The 27,124-nt window shown below is 32.0% G+C and overlaps 1 protein-coding gene across 1 annotated transcript in view; it reads right to left on the bottom strand.

Moving 5' to 3' along the window:
• The window catches only part of LOC124361249 (protein inturned), a 46,208-nt gene extending 20,930 nt beyond the window's left edge, over positions 1 to 25,278 (bottom strand). Inside the window, 14 exon segments of the mRNA XM_046815294.1 lie at positions 324 to 461; positions 463 to 543; positions 2,615 to 2,674; positions 7,043 to 7,096; positions 8,353 to 8,518; positions 9,603 to 9,680; positions 13,034 to 13,123; positions 13,934 to 14,169; positions 14,825 to 14,899; positions 16,066 to 16,151; positions 19,640 to 19,823; positions 20,891 to 21,024; positions 21,856 to 22,028; positions 24,967 to 25,278. Of these exon segments, the coding sequence (XP_046671250.1) occupies positions 324 to 461; positions 463 to 543; positions 2,615 to 2,674; positions 7,043 to 7,096; positions 8,353 to 8,518; positions 9,603 to 9,680; positions 13,034 to 13,123; positions 13,934 to 14,169; positions 14,825 to 14,899; positions 16,066 to 16,151; positions 19,640 to 19,823; positions 20,891 to 21,024; positions 21,856 to 22,028; positions 24,967 to 25,154 (1,743 nt within the window). The 5' untranslated portion in view covers positions 25,155 to 25,278.
• Positions 25,279 to 27,124: the final 1,846 nt, after the last annotated feature.

The following is a 27,124-nucleotide window of genomic DNA, read 5'->3' as shown; positions in this document are numbered from 1 at the left end:
AGATAAAATAAAAAGTTTATAAATAGTTATTTTTAGATTTTTGTCAATAAATACGCTAATTTGAACTAAAATGTCCCGTTTTATATAATTTACATTTACTTCTTATAGTATTGTAATAAAAAAAATTTGCTTTAAACTTAAAAGAAAACATATTTTTTAGTTGTCTTGGCGTTAAAGAAAAATTATGGAGTAGCAGCATGCGGAGAGTGTTAAAATGTCTACAGCAGTTAAAACAGTTAAACAAGTGCTGATATAAAATATATGATTATTGAAATAACTAATATAAATAGTATTTAATATTTATGTCAAATTTATTGCAATACCTGGCCCACCAGAAGCAGAAACCAGCGCCCTTGAGGAAGGAAGTAAGTGAGTGTAAGGGTAGGCAGTCCTCTGTTACAGGATGCGGGGTATACCTCCTTCCACACCACAACATTTCTTACACTCTCTACTCTGCCTAAGGGACAACAGACCATTGTGGCGACAGAATGCATTGACGTCCATCAGATCCTCTCTGGTCATGTGGGAGGCTAGAAGATAACCCTGTAAACAGATATTGTTACTCTTCATTATAATGAGGATTTACTCCTGATTATACAAGAATGATTTCTTAATTCTTTGAGGACTAATGGATGTCCTCAATCCTAAAGGATCCTAAGAATGTTTCTCTTGAGGACTGCTAGGTCGATCCATCAGCCTCAATGGTTTATGCAAAGAAGACTACGAGCCGATCCATCACTCAGTGGTTCGAAAAGCTAACACTTTGGACAAAATTAGTTTTTTTGAAGAGCTGACCTAAATTGAAAATGAATATTTATTATCAAAAATTTATATTTTGAGGTACAATATTTTATCATATCATATCACTAATCAAATTTGTTATATGTATAGTTTGCTTATGAACTACATGTTATATTCATACTTATTTTAGTCAAAAATTAATGTTTTATGTAATTGGCGGATTGCAAACTTATGAATTATCTTCAATATTGATAATTTTGTATGGTTATGATGATTTAAATACGTATTTTAACAGCTAGACATGTCAGAACTATATGTGAGAAGTTTATTCAAATTGTTTGTTCTTGTTATTTTATATCGTAATGGATACCTAAGGTTTTTCCTTCTTATCCTCTCTTCCAAATTTGTCTAGAAAAATTCAGGACATCTATTTACAAGTAAGAGGCTGAATTAGCTGCAACTATGGATTCTAGAACCATTTTACTGATAATGTGCAGATGATAAAAATGTCACTGTTAACTCACAAATAATAGGAATTATTTTTATTTAGTTCAGGTAATGGCCAGCATCAGAATTTTCCACTTATTTGTAAAGATATGTGCCATTAAAAAGAAGTAATTTCTCTGACTATACATGTAAAAAGTGAGGTTTTTAATCCTTTTAGTACCAACGTCCGTATATACGGACATTCACAGTAAAAATTCGACTGGGATATTTTTTTTTACGTATCAGAATAAACCAAATTACAAGAAAAAATTATAGCAATCTTTCAAAGATAAATTAGATATTTAATTTGAAACTTAGTGTAAAGCAACACAAAAAGTGAGAAAATAGCTTTCTAAAAACAACATAACTTTACAGTTTTAAAAATATGAACCAAAACTTTTAATGTCTGTATTTAGTTAAATTTTCTCTTTCAATTGCTATTATTTTTATGTAGTGGAATAATTTTTGAAAGTGCTATTTCTCATGTGAAACTGAATATATAATATAACAATATATATATATATATATAATATATATATGTAAATTTATATATATATTTATATGTAAATATTTTTACATTTATTAAATTAAAATTAATTTAAATATACAATTTGTTAATCATTTTCATTGTACATAAGTTTGATTTCTATTTTAAGTGTTTACTTATTCAGAATTCATCTGATAGTGTGTATTTTATAAACTGTGTTTAGGAATCTCTTTAGTTTTATATTAGGCCTAGAGAAAAAGTGAAAACGTAGGTTTAAACAAAAAGTAGTGTTTTTTTTACTATTTTGTGGATAATAAAATAACTTTTGGTGTATGTGTACAATTTTAGTTGCTGTACATAGTAGTATCAGTTGTTTTGACAAAATAATTCTTTTCAAGTTCTACTTTACATATGAAACTGGAAAGATATTTAAAATTGTTTTAGGTATGTACCATTTGTGTATATTTTGTATATAAAATAAATTAGTATTGTATTCATGTTTTATGTGTTTTTAATTAAACAATTTATCTGTAAAGAAAAAAAATAGCCATACAATTTTGTGCTGGTCCTAAACGAGTTCAATTAAAAAAATTAAATAAAAATTATACCCACATCTATGTATTATAATAGTGGGCTGTAAATATACAGAAGTTATTTATTTTGTAGGGGTCATGGTTATATTAATAGATAATAGTATATATTTTGAAAATAATAAACAATATTAATTTCTATACTCTAAACATAATAAAAGTAAATTATAATGGATTATATAATTATAAATCAAAACTGATATTCTAAGCCTAAGTTTAAAAAATAGTTAGTTCTTTTCAATACTGTCAAAAACGTTATACAAATTAGGTAAACAAAATTTGTTTATAATTCAAATATTCAAACACTTACCTTGTAAAATAAACATGACCCAATTATGGAGTATAAACGTTGACAATCCTCATCATCATTCTGAAAAACAACATCTCAATAAATACAAATTGTAAAGTTTTCTATTTTACTCTTTTACTGGCGACAATGTCATTTGAAGTGGCAAAAATAAAATTCTATAAACTTTCAACGTCTTTTGATGGAGCCGACTTTTACAGTAATAAAAATGCATTTAAATGTATTTGGACTTCGGCATTGATAGTCACTCGCTATTTCCATGTTTTTATTCCTTACTCTATGGATTATGATCAATAAAATATTGTTGGCAGTCATCTGGAATATAAAAAAGTGGTTTGTTTACAAAATTGTCGTCACGTTATGTCAGCTGTTTGTTGTCGTTCTGCTAATTCAGCGTCTGCATTTTTATTGTTTTGCTTGCTATTACATTAGTTTACAGTGATTGTTTTTTGAGTCAACAATGAATCGTGACAGTATTGAAGACAATCAAGTGGTAGAAGAGTTACTCAGATTTTTAAGTGACAGTGAAAGTGATGATTTAACCTTTTGCACTCCGACGTCCGAAATATCGGACAACGTTGTTTAGGCCAAAACCTCGGACGTCCGACATTTCGGACGTTTGCTGTTTAGGACAAAACCTCGGACGTCCGAAATGTCGGACGTTTGGTAAATCCTTTACACTGGCTTTATAAATTATCCAAATGCGGTAAATTTGCGATATACGCAATCTGGATAGTTGTTGGATGTAAAAACGTAGTAAATTTGTATACTCTATAGCGGTGATTTTGCAGTTTTACATTGAGTTGTAGAGGTTTGTCAACCATTTTCGTCAGCTGATTTGATCCCAACTTCAACAGCTGATCTCTTCATTGTTTTGTTTAGTCTGATAAGTTATTTCAGTCAATAAGGTTATGTTGACGATCTGAGTGATATTTTTGTCAGTAACATATCAGATTCGGAATCATCTGACGATGCCAAAAGTGAAAGTGAGGGAGGTATTACGGTACTTTGGGATTATACCGACCACACCCAGACATGAATCGTTATTTGCCATTTTGCTTCTACTGATTACTAGATTAGCGTAGAACAATATTTCTTCAATATAAAACAGGAATTGTCTTATCACAAACCCCTCCCCAACCTCAGACATAGGTCAAAGTCGAGCGGTCTAGTAGATAACGTGATTGCAGAGTCCCGGCGCGCGGCCTGCCGTAATCAGGATTCTGGAGAAAGATAAGATAACAGCGACAAAAATACCAATCACAATACCTGGAAATGCTTGTTGATTGATTGAATGTTAGTTCTATTACTCAACTACATCGTTTTATAACGTTCTAAATTCATTGAAAAAGGTTTAAGCGTTGGGGGCATATAACGGAATCTGACCCCATTGATAATCGTTGTAAGTTTGTAATTTTGTAATTAAAGTGTTGTTTTTTCATTCTATCAGGTTTGTTTCTATAAATTTATATTTTTGTGTTCTTCATATTGATGCGGTCGGTATAATCCCAAAGTACCGGTATTACGGGCATAAAAAGGTATAAAAAAGTAAATATTCAATCATTTGACAAATAACTCACTATTTGGGAAATTGTCGGAAATTACAAAACTGCCTACAACATTTTTGTTTATAGAGGTAAGTTTATGAAATTTTATGTGAATGTTTACAATTATGTAAGGAACCTAGAAATAATAGTAGTTTTATATAATGTCAATGCAATTTTTTTCAGTTATAACAGCTAAAAGTTAACTGTTGTAAAAAATTTTTGCAAAAGAATTTTTTTTTCATAAGTGAAAAAAGGTATTAAAAATAATGTAATTACAAATATATATATATTTTACAATATAGAATTTTATGACAAATAAAACAAAACCAAAATTATAACTCTAACTGCTAAAATAAAAAAGTTACAACTTTTTAACAAAACCTTTACAAAATTGATAAAAAGGGCTCCGAGGTTTTCGCCAGTACTTTTTCAATAGAGGCCCGAGTTTTTGGTAGTGACCAAAAAATTTTACTCTCGAGTGCAAAGGGTTAATCTAAAATAACAGATAATGATCTTGTAAGTTTGTTAACATTGTTTTCTTACCCAAATAACAAATATAGGCAAAATAGTAATAAAAAACTGTTATTCTTATGTTTTATAAGAAGAGACATTTCTTATCAGTGTAGCAAGCGCACAAAATTGCCATGTTTCAAGACGCCATACTAAACAAATAAATTTAAACATAACTGGATTTCAATTGTAAATATGTGTAGCTATAGTTACAGTAATACAATGCTGAATACAGCAAGTATATTGAGAAATATATTTATGTTATAGACTAAGTACATAGTGATGTTTTTTGATCAACCTTTTATTTTGTACAAAACCATTATGTTTTTTAGTTTTAAAATAAGAAATTTTGTTTGAAAATATTTATGCATGAGCATTTGTGTAGAAAGAAGAAGAAATATAGAAGGATCTCAGCTTTAATAAACATTTTGGTACTTTGGTATTATTCGGAAGCCACTACTCTTGGAAGAGTTTTTCTTACCAGGGTCCTAATAAAAGTAAACTATTACAAAAAGCAGACTTTATTTGAAGTACTGTGAAATTTACATAGCATTAAGACAATCGGTTCTGTTTTCTACCTCCCAAAAGGAAGTGTTGTCGGCGAGAAAGAGGCCACTCTGTTCCCATCTACTAATTTTATTAGGTAGGTACAAGTGGATAAAAACATATGTACTTACTAGAAATATAAAAAGTTAATGAGCGCTCACGTCTAACATGATCTGATCTGATCTGTAGAAAAAATTTGATGATCTGGGATATCATCTGATGTGGGGGAAGTACCGGTCAAGTACTTTGGTATTATCCGGAGGCCACTATTTTTGAACGAGTTTTCCTTATCGGGAACCAAAATAAATTACAGTATTAAAGAGGACAGACTTTATTTAACCTATTTTGAAATTTACACGTCATTAGAAGGAATGGTTATTGTATTCTGCTTCCCATTGATTTCGGCGAGAATTGAGTTGAATGCATCGCCACCAGTCACCGCTACTGCGATCACCACATGTGTTCTGCCAATAAAAACTTTCCTCTTCAGTTCGACGTAAATCCCAGAGGTGAAGATAATTATTCATGATGAAATTATAAATTAATCAACCGCATGACAATTAATGAAAATGAAAACTTAAAGAACAACAATTAATGACAGGTGATTTGTGCGTCTAGGACTATGAAGAATTGCTCATCTAGGCCTATTTGGAGGCGATTTGGCAACATGATGTATGACTCATCGGATGTCCAGCATGGATCACTTCTGGCTGGTTTATACCTTCCAGTTGAACCCACCACTGGGCACAGCATAAACCGATGTGTCACTTCAATCTGGGCAACCTTATGGATGTCCAGGAGCGGCACATCACTAACCGCAAATGTTGAGATTCTGGGGTTCGTGGGCAATTCGATAGGTCTAGTCTACTGTGGGAGATAACTGTTGGAGTTGGTGGGGTTTGTTCCCTAACCTCAGAGGTTCTTGTTAGCCTCCAACAAGGGTGAGCCACCCCCTGCCTACTTTGACTGGAGGCTGGTTCAGAGCTGGCCTCCCCTTCTTCCAGAGAGACATGACTTTGAGATGTAGTGCCCTAATTCTTCCTCATGGATCTCGATAGGAGGCGGCCCCTACTCCCTAACCTTACCCATCCTGAATATCCTGTCACTCCGGAAGCAGCGCAAAGGTTCTTACAGGACTAAGTGCAATTTTTAAGCTTCTTGTCCTAGGAGAACAAAAAGAAGGAAAAAAAAGACTCATCGGGTATTTTTTGATTCATTATGAAACAAGGAAAGTACTAGTAACATATAATGAAGTTTATTTTGGTATCAGATAAGGAAAACTCATCCAAAAATAGTGGCCGCTGGATAATAACTAAGTACCGCAGTATAGAGCAGACACTCAATGTCACTTATATTTTGTGTTTGTTTGGTCAATATTTAGTTCAAAACATTACATAAAGAGTTTTCTAGAAAGGTTATTTTATAGTAAATACAAAAACAACAATATTGGAAACATTCAACCTTATTTTGACTTTCGACGATTTATTTTATAGACGTCCGGTTAAATGGATGCTGGCTCTTCTTGCACATCTTATTGATGTCCGTTAAAAACAGACATTGGCTCTTCTTGCACATTTTTCAGACGTCCATAACAACAGGCATTGGCACTGAAAGGGTTAAAAAGGCGGCTGTGTAAGTAAGTTGTCAAAATTAGGAGGTGGCAGTGAAAGTGTTAAGAAAGCAGTTCAGGATTATTAATTTCTCCTACAAAAGTGTTTTTCTGAATTATCTGTACTATTTCACAACAATCAAAAAAATAATAGCACATAAAAATTAAAGTGAAACAGACTACTAAATGAATATGTATAGAAGTAACCAAAATACTCACATATCCTCCAAAATCATTTGACTCTAGCTCACTAAGTGCATCATCAATTTGAACCTAGAAAGAAAAAATGTTCAGTAGAATGTCCAACAGAAGAACAGTTTAAAAGTACTTAAAACAGTAAAAATGCCCTTCTAGTCTACATAATTATGATAAACACTCCTTTATTAGGAGAATGCTTCAATAATGTAAAGAAGTGAAACCACTATTACTGTCCCAAAACAGAGGCATACATTAGGCAGGGAAAATCTAAATACTATTTCTCCTTTAATAAGTGTGGAGATAAGTTTGTTTGCTTATATTCTGCACTCCAAAATTACATTTGACATTAATTGGGTAACAAATGACAAACAGTTTGTTTTAGCTTCTTTTCTAGGAAATGCTGAACCCCTGCTGATTGTGTCTTTGCTATTTATTAAGAGAGTACTCCTTGACGAGGTGCAATGACTATTGGAGAGGAGACAATATCAAAAGACAATATATTGTGTTCAGAACCAGATATGGCATCTTGATCATGCTGTATCTGTTGATATTCTGTTGATGTGCCAAGGTGACAATAAGCCAACATTCACACACCTTTGGTGGTTTTGTTGGCCATTCAAGGTAGAATCGTAAATGTTCTCAAGTTTCTAACCAAAATGCATATCTTCAGATGAGATCGTCTTCCTATATCATCTAATTCCTTACAAATAAACACTAATTAAAATAACATTTTATAAAAAATTCTTTTTTTATAGAAAAAATATTTTAAAACACATATGAGGTCTGTCCACTAAAAACGCAAACTTGTGCTTAAGCTACCAGCCATTACACGGACTATAGTTCCGTCCGTTGACGCTACTAGTTGTCTGAGACCAAATGAGCTGTCAGTGCTTGGCAGATCGTCATACTGTGCGTATGGTGCTAGTTAAGTAAGTTTCTATTGTCCTTCTGTCTGTTAGTCGGAAATGGAAATTAACAAAATCACGGAGCAATATCTAGTTTTTGGTGAAGTGCGGTAAAAGTTATCAAGAAATTACTGAAATGTTGATAGTTGTTTACGGTGATAATGCTCTGATAGGTTTAAGGTTTGTAGAGAGGGCCTCTCAATCTACTCTAGTAAAATTCCACCTGAACAGAGAAAAATATCTTATTAGGGATATAGTTTTTTCTATGTTATCAGGATATATCTGCTGGAAACTGAAGAAAGTCTTCCAACTGGCAATGATGTCATTACCTGGTCACATGAACTCCAATATTAAGAAAATACAAATACCACAATCATAATGTTATTCCATTTAATTTTATACCGTATGTTATATAAGTAAAAGTACCTGAGCATCTCGAGGCAGTGCTATTAAATGGGCTGCAGGCAACAGAGCTTCAAATCTTTGTAAAGAAAAATCAGAAGAACTCAGGTATAAAGTCTGCACCAGAGAAAAAACTCTGTCCAGAGCACAATGATTTTCTTTATTAGAAAAAACACCTAAAAATAAAATACTGAAATAAAATATATTTAGTTACATGCATACAATAAAATAATAATGATAAATAAAAACAAATACGGGCAAATATTTGATGGGCTTGTCATCATCCAATAATCATCACAACTTAGTACTCAAAACCTAAACCTCAGAAGAAAAACACCTGAACATAAATGAATAAAGAACACAGTACATACAGTTTAACCCATCAGCTAATTATCTTGCAACAGTTCTGAAATGGCTAAGATGGTCCCATGAATTTATAATATTTGTATCCATTTTATTATATAAATTTATTTTGATATAAATATGAAAAAGAAATTGTTGTACTATAAATATATAGTAAAAATATAGACATAATTTTGAATAGATCTATAATAATATATATTTTCCTTGTTTTTCATCTCATTGGTTAGCTATGTTGCCATCCTTAAAAACTGTTTTATAATCTAAGTTAACTTCATGAGCTAATCAAACATATCTCAAACATTAATATTGTTTAAAAAAATGAAATTTGTCAAATTAATTTTGCCATTGAAATTATGTCATGTTAAATTGAACCCTTTGAGGGAGGTTAGGAGCAGAAACATATAAGCCCCAACAGGTTCGAATTTAATCCTTAATCTTGTGTGCCAATAAAAAACTAAGAATTATTGAATAAAACTAATTAAATGAAACCAGTTGTAAGTGATAAGTGATTTGACTGACTTAAATATAATAACTGATATGTAACAGGGATAGCAGAATGAGACATTGTTGCCATCAACTAGATTTGCAAAACATGGTGGAGAGATGAGTACACTATTCTCTGCCAGCCAACATTCCCTACCTCCCTTTTAAACATCACGAACATGTAAGAAAACGTCATAAAAAAAAAAAAAAAAAAAAAAAAAAACATAAATTATCATCCAAACTATAAATATAACACAATTACAAACTAAAAACACAATAAGCTTGAAATGAATCCGGTATTTTTGGCCGTTACGTTTTATTGGCCAAAGGAATCAGCTTAGTTCAAAAGTTTAGCAGTGGGCAAGAAATTAATTCTTTTACTTAACAAATTCTTAATCTAATTTTAGCAGAAATACGTCATTCCTTACCTTGACAAAGTTTGATGTACAAATCTAAGATACAGTATAACTGCATTGTTCAACAGAACTGCTTCTTTTAAGGTGCACCTAAAAGTAGAAACACAAATATTAACTTATGGAATGCTAATTACATACATACAATAACACTCAAAATATAGATAGTACTATTTTAGTTATGTAATGGTTTATAGTATAATATGGCCTTATTGGTGAGGTCTTACAAGTGCAGTGATATGTTTCTCAATTTTATATTCAATGAATGTTCTGCAATTGATCTCAGTATTTCCATTGTGTATGAATTGTTTTAGAAACGTTCACTAGGTATCAATAACGGAATTTTTACTTGGGCAACAACTTTGCAATTTACTTGTTAATACTTCTGTTAATTTTTAATACTGTGTATAATGAACTAGCTTACCCATCCCATGTTGCTGCGATCTCAGAAGAAAGGATATTTAAGGAAATTCGTTTTGATAAAATTGATTTAAAATTTAGTTATTTTTAGTAAAAGTTAGTCTTTTTCATTGGAAAAACATTTCAAAGTGTCGTTTTAATATGACTTAGTTACTCTAATGCTTGTGGATACATGTTATTTTTTTCAATCTGGTGCGTACACAAATAAATCATGGTTTTATAACATGTGAACAAGACATACACAGTTCATGTGAGAAGCACAGCTTCTCCGGTCCACAGACTTGCATCGATTCTGTAATGTTTTGATGATCATTGCAAAAGCAAGTCACATAAAGAACTGCAAACGTTTGAATTCACCAAATATGTTGGGCTCATTGGAATACCTGGCAACAGTACATCTTTTCCATTCAAAATTGTAACTTTTATAATATTGATCATCTCAGTTTTCACTGAAAGTTTTACAACCGTTATAAAGTTGTAGTGGATTAATGTTAAGGCACACTAATTTTAATGTTAAAAATTGTGTTTTTAATAAATTATATAAAATTATGTACTATTCACTATAATTGATTTTTAAAGAACAATATTTATTATATTATTGTTAGACTTGGAGTAATGTAAGTAAATATATAGGGGAACGTAAGTAAAGTGTAAAGCATTTAACATCAATGATTACTTCATAAGAATGACAGTTTAGCTAGTCAGATTAGATGTACTCAATTCATCACAGTTCGTAATATTCATTTAAAGTTACACACAAGCCAATCGGACATATTTGCTAAAAGTCTATGGGAAGGATGAGATTTTTTCCTTTAATTAGTATATCAAAATATGGACTCATGTTCAAAAACTGCAACACACACTTCTTTTTCAATTTTTAAGTTTGGTCTGTATTTTGATTTGGTGACTGCCACAGCTGAGAAGCTTGCCTCACAGAAGTTGGAAGTAGCAAAGGGTATCAACACAAGCAACGCTTTCCTGGCAATTTGCTGTTTAATTTGTTTCGACGTTACACCAAAACTCTAGCAAATAATTTGTTTTTATTCAAGTCTTTAACGAAATATCTGTTTGGAATTCAACCAGTTGTTCATTCTCTTCAACATTTAGATATGTGTTTATTTGTTAAATAGATTCGATACCCACATTATACAGTTTTAATCGTTGATAGGGAGATATTCATCAAAATACACTCAGTTTGGAATAATCTTTCTTCAATAAACTGTTTCAAGGCAGAAATTGTAGTGTATTCTCACCTTTAGCAATGATAACTTTTCGCAAATCAAGTTTCTTTTTAAACCACTTTGTCTGACAGATTTAAGATATTTATGTTCTATTCTGGCAATTACTTACTTAGTATGTTAAACTTTTAAAATAATTCAGTAAGATTGAATAGCTATCTTCGACAGAAAGTTCTTATCAATAATTTTATCGGCAATGACATGGTTTTTATCCTTCTGGTAAGCATATATTTCATGTCTGAGCTCAAACAGCCTCGAAAGGGGTTACCAAGACTATTGTAGAATAAAACATGAGCTGTCAGATCCTATGTACTTGTACATTTGTTAGAAAACATTTTACTTTTTAGGAGTGTTTTTAATGTAGTTGATAGTACTGATAACAATGTTACGAATATCGGAATATCGTGCAGTTCCTTAATGAGATGTTCAGCGGCTAATGCTTCTCTATAGATCATGCAATACTGAGTGTATATAATAAATGTGTAATATACACATAAGGTATCATGTGTAGCTTCAAGGTAACACGTTCCAAGATATAGTGGTGAATGCACCTGTGAGTCTCACCATAACGCTATTCATGCGATGAAATAGCAATCTCTTTTGTTATATACTTCATTGTTTTAGGAGCTGTAGGTATAATCATGATAATTAAATAATTCAATGTGACATTATAAATCTAGTATACAGTGAAGGCAATAATAAATGTATATTTTTTTCACACAAAATGGTATTTTCTTATACTCTGTCAATCAAACGCGTCCCCAAATGCTGCCCCTGGCAGAATTCGAGGTACCCCAGGGCGCTGTGGTGCACACTATGGGAAAAATTGCATTAAAATATTATAAATAATATTTAAACACTTGTTCTAAACCACCACCAATAAACAAAGCCTTAAATGTTTGCACATAAGGTACTAGAAACTGCTTTGCTCCCTTGGTATTGTGTGTGACATTTTTACTCTGGCTTAAGGAAAAATAGGGGGCTGAACAAGCCATTCTTTCCCAGATTTCAGTTTGAAAAATACTGTGACCTCTACCATACAAAACTTATTATTAAATAATGTTGAAAAATTTAATGAACTTAGATTCAAGGATTTTCCACTCTTTCCCTAATACCAGAAGCAGAATACTTCAGTAGGTAATTTTTACTGAAGTAATCTTTTTAAGCTTACATATTAGTATATTTTCTTGATCGGGGCAACAACGCAAACTCAAATGTAGGATCGTATATAAATCAGACAGGAAGTGAACTAAACGGCTGGAACAGACAATTTATGACTACAGTAACTTTTCAGTCGAACGATAGTATATATATTTCTCCATTATTATAAAAAACAAATTCAAATATGGCACTTGAAATATCTTCAATGGAATTTAAACGGTGGGATGGACACTTTTAGATGTTTGATGATAAAAAGTCTGTAGACATAGGGCTTCTCAGTTCTAAGAGTGTATTTATATTTTCTTTGTCAGGACAACAAGGCAATCTCACCTTATAGCACTAGAGATATGTAAGACCGCGAGTAGATTACAAGGAGCAGATTAAACGCTTTTTTGATTGAAAGTGGATTTTGGAAACCAATATAGTATGTATTTTCTATATCAGGGCAACAAGGCAAATTGAATTGTGAAACCATTAATATATTAGACCAAAAGAGAATTTCAATGGTCGGAATAGATATTTTTAGGCCTCTGTTCGGTGGTATAAATGCTGTAGGTGTAGGTTTTTCCAGTCATAAATTAGGTACGCTTATACAAACATGGATAAAGATAATCATTTGATACTTGCCTTGACGCTGGGACAGCTAACAATAACAGCTCTTTGTTCTCAGAGGTGTAAATGACATGAATTAGTTGCCCTTCATATGTGATACTGGTGCTGAAAAGAGAACATTTTAAATTGAAATAGTTTAAGATAATATACTTCATATTTATAAAACTTTTTGGAAACTGGTTCCAATACTGATCATAGTAATACAGAAAATATTATAGTTTAAAACAAAATCTGTTCCAATATTAATATTTAGATTATTTCTTGCGGTCTAATTTCCAGGAAAGACTCCAATAACTGTACAAATAATAGCAGAACAGACTCATTAAATAAATAAATAGTTGCTACAACTTGTAAGAATCTGAGCCTACATCAGAAACTTGTTACAGTCAACTAAAGGGAGTTTTTCAAATATTTTTTCATTATTACAGAAATTACAACTAAAATATGATTCAAGATCTAATCTCTGTTATTTTTGTAATGGAATTTATTTCTGTATCCATCAAACTTTCTGAAAACATTTAAGTCATTGGGGTTACTTACACTGAGAACTTATGAATTTGAAGTAAGATCTCTGAAGATTTTACAATAAAGTGAGCAAGATCAGTTAGATTAGTTATATTCAATGTGAAAGGTGTAGATGAGCTTTGGTCTCTCAGTGGGAAATAGCACGGAAGGAACTGAAAATAAAGCAACTCCTACTCATAGATGCAACTAAAAACTGGAAAAGCTTAGCAACCTGAGCTCATGATAAAATAAACCTGTGTAGCGTATACCACCCAGAACACCCATGCACTCTTATGTAATATATACCCTCTATAAACAAATACCTGATGGGCGAGGAGGTAGTAAGCTCTGGCAGGAGGTGGAGAACACCCATGCACTCTTATGTAATATATACCCTCTATAAACAAGTACCTGATGGGCGAGGAGGTAGTAAGCTCTGGCAGGAGGTGGTTGATGGTGATGAAGGAACCTCGGGCTGCACTCAACACATTGTCCTGACGGGGAAAGTGGTAGAGTAATCCCTGGTCTGCAGGTCCACACTCAGTTACCCCCTCCTGTGTAGCATATACCACCCAATACGCCATTCTCTCACAGTCACTGTTCCCACTCACTATCTGCTGTACTAGCTCTGACTGTGTAATTGTTACCTTAAAAACATAAGTATTTCAATGTAAATATAACAATGTTACACATGGATTACCTGTGAATTTTATTTTTCCTACTAGTGTAAGGTAATAAATAGTAAAAACAAACTAAGTTCTCCCAAAGTTAAATGATTTAGATAAACTGATGTAACAGTGGTTTTTGAGGACCCCTAAAACCTGGATTTACTTTTGGTAGACCCCTTTAGTAATAATGTTTTTGGTGTCTAGGGGATTGGCTTACTCTGTTTGGGTGATCTCCAATGGAACAAGAAAGTACCTCTGCAGGGATGATACTGCCTCTAGTGTAACTTAAGATAGATGGAGGATCTGAGCCCAAATCAATGGGCAACCAACCCAGATCTGCAAACAACTTCAACCTGCCTCTTCATAGAACCACACTATACTCAAAAAAGCCGCCTTATGCAACGAGACAAAGTATTTAACTTCCTTCCTGCAAAAGTAAAGAATAGTCCTGCAGATGGACTTTGGAGAAGACTTTGGCAGTGGCTAACTGAGGATGCAGTCTATAGTTTGGAAGAATAAAACACGTGCAAGAAACTCCAGCTAAACATTGTAATTTATTGTAACTGACACATTTTCATCTTGATATTACTGAATACCAATTTCTGTATTTTTTATTAACAATACAACAACATACCTTGTTATGTACACCATGTGACAAGGATGGCTGAGTCACATCACACTCCGCAACTCTCTGCAGTTTCAAGACAACCTACAAAATCATCAGTCACAGTTGATAGCAAATTATAATGCCCAATGACTAACTAAACTAATGCATTTTACTGTTGAGAAGAGCATTCCTTCTTTCAAATTTCAAATAAAAATACAAAATTTAAAATGTTAAGTTTGAACTTGCCTTAGTGGTGCCAAAAATTAACAAATATTTTCAAAATATGCATTACAAAGATAAACTTTTCATTGACATGTAAAAATACATTAAATACCTTACCACAAACAAACTGGTAACAGGTACCTGCTAACCAACAATAATAACACAAGTTTATAAGACACAAAAATTTAGAGAAAATCCAAAGATATGAAAGCCGATTGTATAATTCCAGAGACATTTAAAATATTTCATCTGCTTCTTTTGATTTAATTCCATAGCGATTGTACACATGTAACATACAAAATTTATTTCATCGACATTGGTAGCAAAAGGGTTTAAAAGTATAATTTAAAGTGTTACCTTATCTATTTTATAAGTACAGTGTATTTTCTTTTTCTGTAGCCATTATTGATGTTTATTGTTTTGATGAGTCTGAAAGGAGGAACTAGCAGCTGTAGTTGATTTGGTACATAATGACATCAGTGAAAGCTAAATATTGGTTATTTTGTTTATTGTAAATTATGAAAATAATACTGTTTCTCACTGTTTTTACCTTTTTATAGTGAATTAAAATTAATACACAAAGTGTCAATGTGTGTGTGTTTGTGTGTATAACAATATCTCTTGTAACACTCATTGCAATTGCTTTGTAAAACCCACTATAAACCATAAAAGAACCTCTACAAAACCTGTGCAAAGTGCCATTAAAAAGTAGCATTCCAATGGCGTAATAATCACTACAACAATGTATTAGTAGTAGCAGTTTTTTAGTATCTTTAAAATTTGAAAACACAAATAAGTTTTTCCTGCGGCAGACTGCCAGATGATCACATACCAGTAGTGCCAGAAGCATGTCACAGTAGTTCAACTGGGGGGAGGTTAACTAACAAATTTTTAAAATATTTTAGACTTAGATTGAGGCAATTAAAAACATTACATGGACAAGTACTTTTTAATTACTAAATGGAAAAACTTGTTAATCAGGCAAGGAATGACAAAATACCCAAAAGGGTTAACATTGAATGGTACAACCCAGTTTGTCTACTTACCTCACAAGGTGGTGTAATTTTATTCAACACCAAATTTATTGTGTCATTGGTGATATCTTCTCCATTGATACTTTTTAACCAATCCCCTAGAAAAGCACAACATATTGGTATATAAATGATAAAAATAATTACTATCTTGGAATAAAACAATACTGAAAAGAAAACATACATTTCTCTGTTACAATGATGTAAATTTGTATAGAACATAATATTTTAAATTATACAGGTTGACAGTATTCGTAATATTTTATAAATTTTGAACAAAACTTCTACATTTCTCACCATTTACTATTAATTATGTTTATCTAAACAAGTATCTGTTTAAATAATGCAAATAAACATACATACCAACTACAAGTTTGACCATTGTTTTCTGAAAAGTTAATAACCAAATCTTAAAGTGTAGTTTTAGGAAAAATTTAACTTATTTAATTAATTCACTTTTACTCCTACATACATTAATTTAACGGTATCACTAAACTATTCACATAGTTAATATCAGAAAGTTGCATAACTACATACTTGTAGTCTACTTTTTAACATGTTTTAATCCATGGTAGCTAACAGGTTTTTAAGTATGACTCTGCATGTTTGTCATCTCAACAATGGGCATTTCTCTCACATCTTTAAAAGCTACATAATCTAATAAGTACTGCACGTTTTATCTTTTACAATTATTACTCAGAAATACACACACTAATTTTCTTTGATCCAGTAATAGCCTTTTTCTGGCTTATTAGAAACATAATAAATAATTTATATTCAGAATTTTATTTATATAAAATAAAAAAACAGGGTTTTGTTTCAAAATCTTGTTACAAAACATTTGTATTGTTTTCTTCTATTATTGTAACATTGTCTTAACACTGTTTTTATCTTCATTTTGGCACAGCAATTTATCTGTGTTTATTTTGTTTTTTATTACTTACAAAAACCAAATATAGCCCAATCAGACATTACAGTAACTAGAAATATAAGACAAACCGGAAGATAAAAAACAAGGCTCTTTTTGTTGTCTTTAAATAAATAATTATAAAATCAACACTTATTTCAAGTGTTTTTCATGTACATATATCCCAAAGTGGTATTTCTGAACTGTTATCATTTCAAAATTGGCCATTATTAATAAGAACCTTCACAGAAAATAAAAAACTTTACTCAAGATGGCATTTGATCTACTTAAATATCTGGCCAACAGCATCCTCTTCTCCACTTCCACTCCTGCCAGTTTTCTTAGTTTTTCTCTACTTTGCCCCTGTCATCGTTAATAAGAACCTGTACAGATAAAAATGCACTTTACCCAAGATGGTAATTAGACTCCTTAACTAGCTACCCTACACCATATCTCTTGCTTGGTCTACAGCATCCACTTCCACTCCTGCCAGTTTTTCTTAGGTCTCTCTCTTACTTTGTCATTGTTATTGTTAATAAAGAATCTTTTCAGATAATAATGTGCTTTACCCAAGATACCTTTTAAGGTATTTGGCCTCCTTAACTAGCTGCCCTACAAAACACATCCTTTCCCTGTTTTTATATTGTATATTATAAAATGGGCTAACAGAATATGTGATTTACTTGCAAAAAATATATTAGTATGAATTGTTAGAACTTATAATAGTTATTGTAAATATGAAATTTATGAAAACAAACAAGTTACAAACCACTCCTGGTCAGTGATAAAAAAAATGTTGAGGCATAAAGCCATATGTATTCTAACAGTGAATAAAAAGTATGATTCTCAAAAAAATTCTCAGTTAGGAATAATACTACATATTTTGTACAAAATCCTAAATACCGTGTTTTCCTACAATAGATGGATAAAATGGGACTCATGTAAACTAAAGTAAATGTTTTCCAGATAGGCATATTCGTAGTTCAGTACACAGTCAAAAACCAAATTATTTACAAAATAAAAAACACGAATTTGCGTTAAATTTAGCACACATTATATGGATAACATATTTCATGCATTCCTTTTTCAAACTTCTTTCAAGCTGTTCTAGATTTTTTTCATCTTGCCTCCACTTTGTAGACTCTTTTTGCTGCAAACAGCAAAACATCTTTCCTCATTTCCTGGCAGTTTGAAAATCCTTTCCCGTTTTTGTAATTGTGTTTTCTCCTAGCCCAATGTGACCCACATTTGTTTATTTGCAATCGAAGATAGGCTGACTTCTTCAATGACAGATATAATATACTAATATTTGTTCACATATTGTTGGGCATATCTATTAATATCTTTTGTCATTAGCTCTGACAAAGCCATGTTAAAAAATAGATTGAAATAGGCTATAGGCATAGAATATTGTTGAGGACAGTGCTTGGTTCTATACAGTTCAAAGTACATAAATGTATGTTCAATATATGTATGATAATATGGGGCAAGTAGAACATATCATTACCTTTGTCAATTTCATTCCAGTCATCATCCTCTTCAACAGTAATGTCTGGAATCTTACATTTGTCATTTCCAACCCTTACACCCTTAGGCCTACCTCTAGCTTTCACTCTAGGCCTTGCTAAGCCTGCCTACTGGCCTATTTCTAACACTACTTTGGTTGGTCTCAATATCACTCTCATCACTATCACTGCTTGGAATGAAATGAATAGGACTACCAGATGTTGATGATGAGGGTTGATTTGATTCAATAGCTTCCCATGACGAATCTTCATCAGAATCATCAACAAACGAGCCATTTTCTGAGGAAATAACCTCATCCTCACTCTCATCTAACTCACTTCTAAGAAGTCTATCATGTTCACTAGAACGTAAATCATCTCGAAACGAACACTCATTGTTCTTCACATATATAACATAACACAGAAATAAGAAACACAGTGTAAATAATGCTATTTACAACATAAATACATCTTAGCAACTGTTTGTTTACTCCTGAGAAGCAGCAACTGGCGCGTAGTCTGACCTTGGGGGAAGCAGACAGGCGACATCGCATGTAAAGAGACATAGAATAAAAAACAAAAAGTTAAATACTATTTACAATACCATTATATTTCATTACTTTGGTTATTTATTTAGTCATTTTTCGTAAAAATTCAATTGAAATGTGTTATTGAATAAATGAAAAGCATTTATTACAAAACTTCCGAAATTGGTAGTCCGCAGTATTCACTAATATTAATGACTTCCAATATATCGGAAGTTGGTCTGAAAAGGGTTAAAAAATATTAAATTTTATAGATTTACTTCCTTATAAAAATTGTTAGAAAACAATTAGGCTATTTACAATACATAGGATTTCAGTGGTTATAATTGGCTACAAAATCATTAAAAATGTATGAGTTTCTATTGCTTGATTCCCATGGAATATCAAATTGAAAATGTTGTATTTGTACCAAAAAACACTACATTCTTTTTATTGCAAACAAGCCAAAATTAAATGTTATATAAATAAAAAATTACCCTTCTAGATGTAGAATCCCCTTAATGCACTAGAAATAAAACAGTATTAATAAATACTAATTTCAGTGGCTTTTGTAAAATTGTGTTTTTCTATCTTTCCCATAGCATTTAGTGAAATTAAAAATTCTGATGACAACATTGCTTCAATGCACTCACCAACTTTGATGTTCCGTTTTTTGGAAGCTTGGCTATTTGGAATGAAACCGGCAACCATGATTCGTGTCTTGTCAGAAAATGTGCTCAAAATAAGTCCAAGTAGATTCTCAGCAGGAGTAGCTCTGCGACCCAAATTGTTGTCCTCTTGTGTGACACTAAGGGTTACCTCTCTACACTCTCCTTCCTACAAGTCATTGGAATATTAAATATTTGAAATTTACTTTACATCATTTGTCATATACTACCATATTTGGTACTGTTTTAATACTCCACACACGCAAGGCTTAGATCACCCTGGTCGCCTCAAAGCTACATAGTGCTTAGTGTCAGATCACCTCACAATGCCTTACTATCTTTAGCTGCTCTCTAACATTAATACTTATACTATTACTGTCGTTTTTCTATGAGGTAGCTATTGTGGTTTTGCACATTTTACAAGGTATTTTCTTTCATAAAAATGAAAGATAAACCTAGTCTGGTTAAGCAACTAAACCTGCAACGAATGTAATACTACAGTACTATGTAGTACAAACTAGAGATAGTTAAACTATGTAGGACATACAAGATAAATTAATGACAATTACGTAATTTTTAGCCCATATTTTTAGATAATTTATTCGAATTGTATGTATATAGAAATAAGTATGAAAAATTTCACAAATTAATGAGTCACAATAATAAAACTTTTCTGATTGCATATGACTTAAAAACTCATTCATGTTGTAATAAACATAAATGTAAGGCTGCATTTACACTGGCGAGTACAGTTGCTCAAGACCTTGCAACTATATATATAGGTTCATCAAAATAGTCTAGATAATAGCTGAAGTCTGCATCATCAAATAGCTCGTTAAAAATAAAATCATCACATCTTTCACAAGTGAAAATATCCACTTCACTTTCTTTGTCACTATCAGATAATTCACTAAACTCATGACACAATAATTCATTGATATCTTTATCAAAGAACTCACGCTTACGCAAAGCCATATTTGTGTTTACAAACAACAGCTGCTGGCTGAAACCATCTACGTTTGGACTAAAATCAGGCTGAAAAGTATCATAGTACAAAACGAAATAGACTTCAAGAGAAAGCCAGTATTCTGCTGTGAATTCCAGTATATTGAACGTCATTTAATTTAGTTAGCGAGGTGTGTCCAAGCAAACAAGAAATTAAAAGCAGCCGCAACCCTGCGCCGACGGACCACGACTGCATACAGGTTAATGGAATCTTTAATCATAAATTTATACCTGAGATTCTCTAAACGTGACTTTATTTCCACTCCGACTGTTTGCTTCATTATCATCTTGATTTAAATTCTCAGTTGTCTTCTTTCGAGTGCTTCTTCTGCTACTCCGCCTCCTTATCAAGCGGACCAGTTTTCCTTAAAAATACAAGTTGCATTGAGTTTAATTGTATGATAAAACAGAACTATACATTATACTTCGTATTTTTTTAAATTCTTCAAGTTGACATTCCAGTCAATAACCTATTACAGACAGAGTAGGCAATAAGAGTTTTTCAACTGATATTTATTTACTGTTCATTAAAGCAAGTTTAATACTGTTGTAAGAAATTTACTTGTTTTAACTACAAAATATGTGTATAAATGCTAATGAAGTTACACTGAATAACAATTTTATTACTAATATACAATGTAACATATAGTTAAGACACACTTTCCTACAATCACTATATAATGCGCTGCATACTAGACGATTAAGCTAACCGCACTAACTTTATTGTTTAATAATTCTTGATGAAATATAGTATATTGTATTCCTATAATGACATTCCAAGTCTAGTTGCATTCAATGCAGAGAACCATACTCCTATGGACAGCTTTACAGCCTTATATGGATTACTTTTTTCTATATAACCCCCTTTTTTCGACCCCTTTCTGTGAACATTTTTTAATTTTGGCTAAATTTGTGTTTCTAGATATAATTTATTACTAAGATAATGTATTATGTGATTTCTTAAGATTTTGATATTTGTAATTTTTAGTAACAAAACACAGCAAATTTAGTCACCCAATAATATATTATACATAAGTAGATAGTATGGTAAAAATTAGTTCAAAAGTTGTAAAGGCCTAAACATAACTATACAAAGTTCTACTTTGAGGCAAATTATTTCAAAACTTCCTAGTAGTGTTAAAAACTTGCACAAGTTTGGTCAAACAAAGATTAGTTACTTTTAAGGTTGGTAGTACCTTTTGTTGTGACTTTCCTCTTATCTTCATCTTTGTGTTGTACTTCCTCATCTTTTGAAGCGGTATTTTCTACAATAGGTTGCTTATGATGATACCTTGGCTGAATAAATGACTCGATGTAGAACAGATCACCTTCAGGAGTAACTTCAGTTTCCCATTCAATAACTGAACTACTGAAATAAAATCACGTTTATAATACAACGATCAAAATAGCTGTTTGATATCTATCTTTCATATATAGAATAAGCTAAAAATACGAAGGTTGTTCAGACAGTAAGAGACGTTTGGAACTAGTTTGGCAAAGGGGTGTCATCTTGGGTTACAAAGATTACTATGCTCCACTAAATGAATGATAAGTCTAAAGACAGATGCATGTTTATGTGCAGAACACTGTGCGGATTGCAAGAGTGAAGATCTTACTGTCTTAAAACTGTATGACACGCGAGACGAGGATTCCCGCTTTAAAATGAATTTTTGGTACTGTGTCAAAATATGTAGTTATTGGAGGATGTGCCTCTAGTACATCTCTCCTCTACACCACTGTTATTCTTATAGTTGACCTTGAATGTTTGGAGTCAACAGGCAGATAACCAATTATCGTTTAGAGGAGTTTCCCTACCGGTGTGTTTTATAGTGGACTTTTATATTGTTTTACTGGTTTTCATGGCTTTCTGTTTTAAGCTAGCATGAAATTAAAACGAAAAGAAACTCGTATTAGAAATTCAGTTATAGAATTAGAGAGCGTAAGTGCATGGTCGAATTTTGACATTAAGGAATTTGAAAGATGTGAGGGAATCCCCGCCTGCCTGTGATTTTGCATTACTAATTATAATAGAGAAATAACATGGTATTTTAATTTTATTTATTCAAAAATGTTACATCTTTTAATGACTTTATTCAATATATTAATGTATAAACTGTAATTTAATAATGACAATTATATTTACTATTTGATTACCCTATATCTTTATTTTTAATACAATACAATCACATTATGGTGTGTTACACTTTTAACGTTATCTGACTCAGCAATGTTTTACAAAATAAATGTTTGACATAAGAAGTTTTAATACTGTTAATTAATTCACAGCTGAAAATTTTAATACTGTTACTTATATTAGTTTACTTACTTTAGTTTATAGTTACTTGTTAGTAAATCATTTTGGTTGGAGTCTTGTTATTGTTAAATTGATGATAATATTATTATTACTAATAATGGGAGACCGAGGAAAGGGAATTGTTTGATATTTTAAAAATGTTTTATTTACTTACTATTTTCAAGGATAAACATATCTGACTCTGTATGACACAAAGAAAACACTTACGTCATCTTTGTACTTGTCACCATTAATCAAATACCAATTGAAAACACATAAAAATTAATTTGGAGCAATAATGTCAAACTGAATGTTATAGGCTTTAAAATTGTATTATAGTGAAGGTATGTATACTCTTATATGTAAAAGTTATGTATTTATTTCAGATTACATAAAATAATTAAACTTATGCTATGTTTGAACAGCGTAGTACTTATGATTTCCTCTACAAAACAATACCCAATCTGAAATGGTATTTCTGCAGGCACTGATGCTGTCAAAACTATGGAACATTTACTAAAAAAGTAGTTTGATTCCAACTAAAATAGTAAATGATTTTCAATATATTCAATATATTGAATATTCAATAATAACAAATGTAGAATATTCAATAAAAGTAATTTCAAGTGCGATTTTTGCAACATTGAGTTCATACTGACTTTTCTTGCATGGGAACAGTATTGGATTTCTACCTTTAATTCTAGTCTTCATCTTGTCACTACAAACTGGACACTTCGGATTTAAAAGAACAAGTTCATTATTGTTTAACCATTTTTAAAACATTGTTCAAAGTTTACAAATACAATATAAGACAATTAGTTCACTACCATTGCTTTTGCCAATGTCACTAGCATACTCAGTAAGTAAATGAAATAAAAACAGTGGAAATTATTAATTATTATAAATATCTATAGGTCAAATGTTGCATTCAATAATTTCAATATTTGTAATCGATAATCATGATGCGATTGTGGTGGTGGCCCCTTATTACACTGCAGCCGGTTAACAAGCTAAAGGAGGAGAGGATTTTAGCATTGGAGAAGAGGATAACCGGGATACGAATATTCATATGAGAAAAGTACAAGGGATTTTAGAGGTCAGAGTAGGGCTAACAACAGGCATATGAGGATGTTTTTTGTAATTTTGCCTCTTTTTTTGTAATTGTAATTTTTACAATAGTTTCTCTCTCTATGGTGAAGTTTGTTATTTTTTCTTCTGTGCTCCCAGTCTTGTTTGCTAATACGTATTGTATTTGAAAATCTTGTTATTAAATTATTTTTTCCTGTTTCGTGATGTCAGATTTTGCTGTGTTGTACATTTAAAATAAAGACGTTTGTTCTTTGTGTTGGTCATTGCCATTTTTGTGTTCAACTTCTGTTGTTTGTGTGATAGTAACCACTAGAACTGTGTTTTACCTAGAGACAATATGTATTAGTTGCTCTATCAAGTTTTTAGATTGTGTTATAATGACGTTCTTATATTTTATTTGTGAAACAATTGTCCTCTATCTGAGGGTACACTGCTCTTTATATTGTTTTAGACAGGTTTAATAAGGTGTGGTGAGTTTTTTTTTTTATATTTAGTGAACATTAACTGATGCCTTTTGAAATGTTATACTTTGCTGATCGCTACTATCTCAAGGGGCTTTTGGTTCATTGCCATTTGCGCAGGGTATGCGAAGACATTATTGTTAGCCTGTTCAATTATTAGTGCTTTTATGAGATTAAAAACCTCCAAAATTTAATTGTTCTTTTATTAAATTTAATTTGTATGAATTTTCTTATTGAAAAAAATAATAAATACTTTAAGTGGCTAGAGTAAACAATTACAAAATATTTAAAGGTTTACTGTATACAACTAGCCTACCCTAAACATTTTTGTTTCAATTGTATACTATTGTATTACACCTAGACCTCCTATCAACAAATTGAAATTAGGCGACCTAAGTAGTTGTTTGCTGAAACATACTATTATAAAATTCAATGGGTTAATCACTGCTTGGGTTTAATGTTACCTTGACTGGCAATCACTGTAATACGAACAGCAACTACTAGAATCGGTTTCATCCCAATGTTCTTCATCAGAATACAATTCACTAGTATTAAACATGTTGTGCCTATCATAGTTATGTCTTTTTCTTTGTCTATCTCTGACAGAAACATCTTTCTGAAGAAGACTTTGTTGCTCTCCACAATCTGACATTACAAAATACTATATTTTCTATAACATATACTACTTCAGTACTTATTAAAAATCCAAAACAAAAACTACAAAAGTATGTTAGATCCGTTTGATGAAGTGATTGGCACTTGGGACTGACAGACAGGCAACAGGCAACAAAACGTAAACAAACAACAAAATATAAATCCTTTTTCGTAACAACGCGCACACAGTCCACTAACAGCTGATATAGCCATATTTAGGATAGTAACCGGTGAATCCGGTAACTAAAATAACCTACAGCTAATTTGTCTAGAGTTCAGATGTTGAAAAGGCAGAGATTTAACAAGCTCAACAACTCAGCAGAATATTACAACAGCTTAAAGCCTGTTTAGTCTCACTGCATATATTTGTGACATTTCCATATTGTAAAGTACAAATAAACTGAACTGAATAAAAAAATAATATATCCCTTATAACTTTTTTATTAGACTCTGAAATTAATATTTTGTCAAATCGATATTTTAACATTTTAAATGTTTCTATACCGGTAAATAAAAAGTAAAAATATACTATTTTGTTAGGCCTAGACACAGACAGCGCATGACGAACACCCTCTCCCCTTCCATCGTGTGGAGACCTGGCTTGTGGATTGTGAATCGATTGCCGGTACGAGACGCGAGTACCGATGTCAGGATGAACAACATCTTTGGATATTCCCCTTTGTGCATACTATCAATCTATACACAGTAGGAACAAACACGATTTTTCATATTTCTTGAGCAATTTCAGGAGATGTTAAAGTTCATATTGAAGCATTATAATATACCTAGTATTATAACATCAGATTTTAATATAATTTTGTCATGAAAATAGTGAAATTACAGGATATAATCAATGTTATGAATAGTTCTAGCTTGATATGCATTACTGGTTACAATCGACCCAATTTGATAGTAAAAACCTGCATAGTTTCTTTGATTTTGTCACCTCATAATGATGTTACTTTATCAGTGTATGTTAACACTGATCAGAGTGTTAACATACATGATAAGATCTAACGCATTCGTTACTTTACTGCCAATAAAATAAATTTGAATTTGTCAGACAGCAATAAACCTTTTAGCGATATAAACGTAAAATAACAAGAGTGAGGACACAATCATACGAATAGGTAAGGAAAGAAATTACAAGACGGCCACTGGTACTAACTCAGGTATGCAGACTGGGACTCGTGTCCATCGCTGTGCTTCCAGTGCCAGGGAGGCTATTGTTGCGGTGTGATCGGTGGTGTTATGTAGGTCTAGTAGTCAGTGAGCGGTCAGTTGCCAAGTGGGTGTCGATGGTAATGAAGTCAGTTGGTGCCTCTATGCGCGCCCGTGTTTATCTGATGTAAGTCGTCTTGTTTAATGTAACCGACTCCTTACATAGAAGAGGTGGGCGGATTTGTACAGGCCCTTGCAAATCACAAGAACAAAAATTAACACTTCGAGTGTCAATAATACACAGGTTGTGACCTCTTCCTAACATCATATTATGGTTTAGTTACATCCATCTCAGCAGTTATTTTAACTTCTAAACCCATAGATATTACTCAGGTAATGCCAGGTGTCCTCAACAAGTTATGACCTTTTCCTCTCTATGTATTTTATTTAGTCAGGCAATATTTGCATTTAGCAGGCAGGCTTTTTTGAAATAGAAATTGACGAGAAAAAGACGTAGAACTGTGTTAAATGAATGAGAAATTGTTCAGTACGCTTTCAAAATGAAATAACAAACACGTATATAAATAGCGCCGCAAGGAATAAATAAACAGGTAGTCTTCTCTGTCATTTGAAGCGACTTTATCGACTCACTTCTACCTCAAAAGGCGGCATGGTTTGAAGCTTCAAATCGATGCAATTAGCTGTTCTCGCCATAGATGCCTACACTGACCCGAACAGTACTGGTCCGTTTTCCATTAGACCTACTGCTATATACGTATTTCAAAATGTATTGTGCATATGTCAAGT

The sequence above is a fragment of the Homalodisca vitripennis genome, chromosome 4, assembly GCF_021130785.1.
Source record: "Homalodisca vitripennis isolate AUS2020 chromosome 4, UT_GWSS_2.1, whole genome shotgun sequence".
Lineage (NCBI taxonomy): Eukaryota > Metazoa > Arthropoda > Insecta > Hemiptera > Cicadellidae > Homalodisca > Homalodisca vitripennis.
This window is presented reverse-complemented; position numbering and strand designations above follow the sequence as displayed.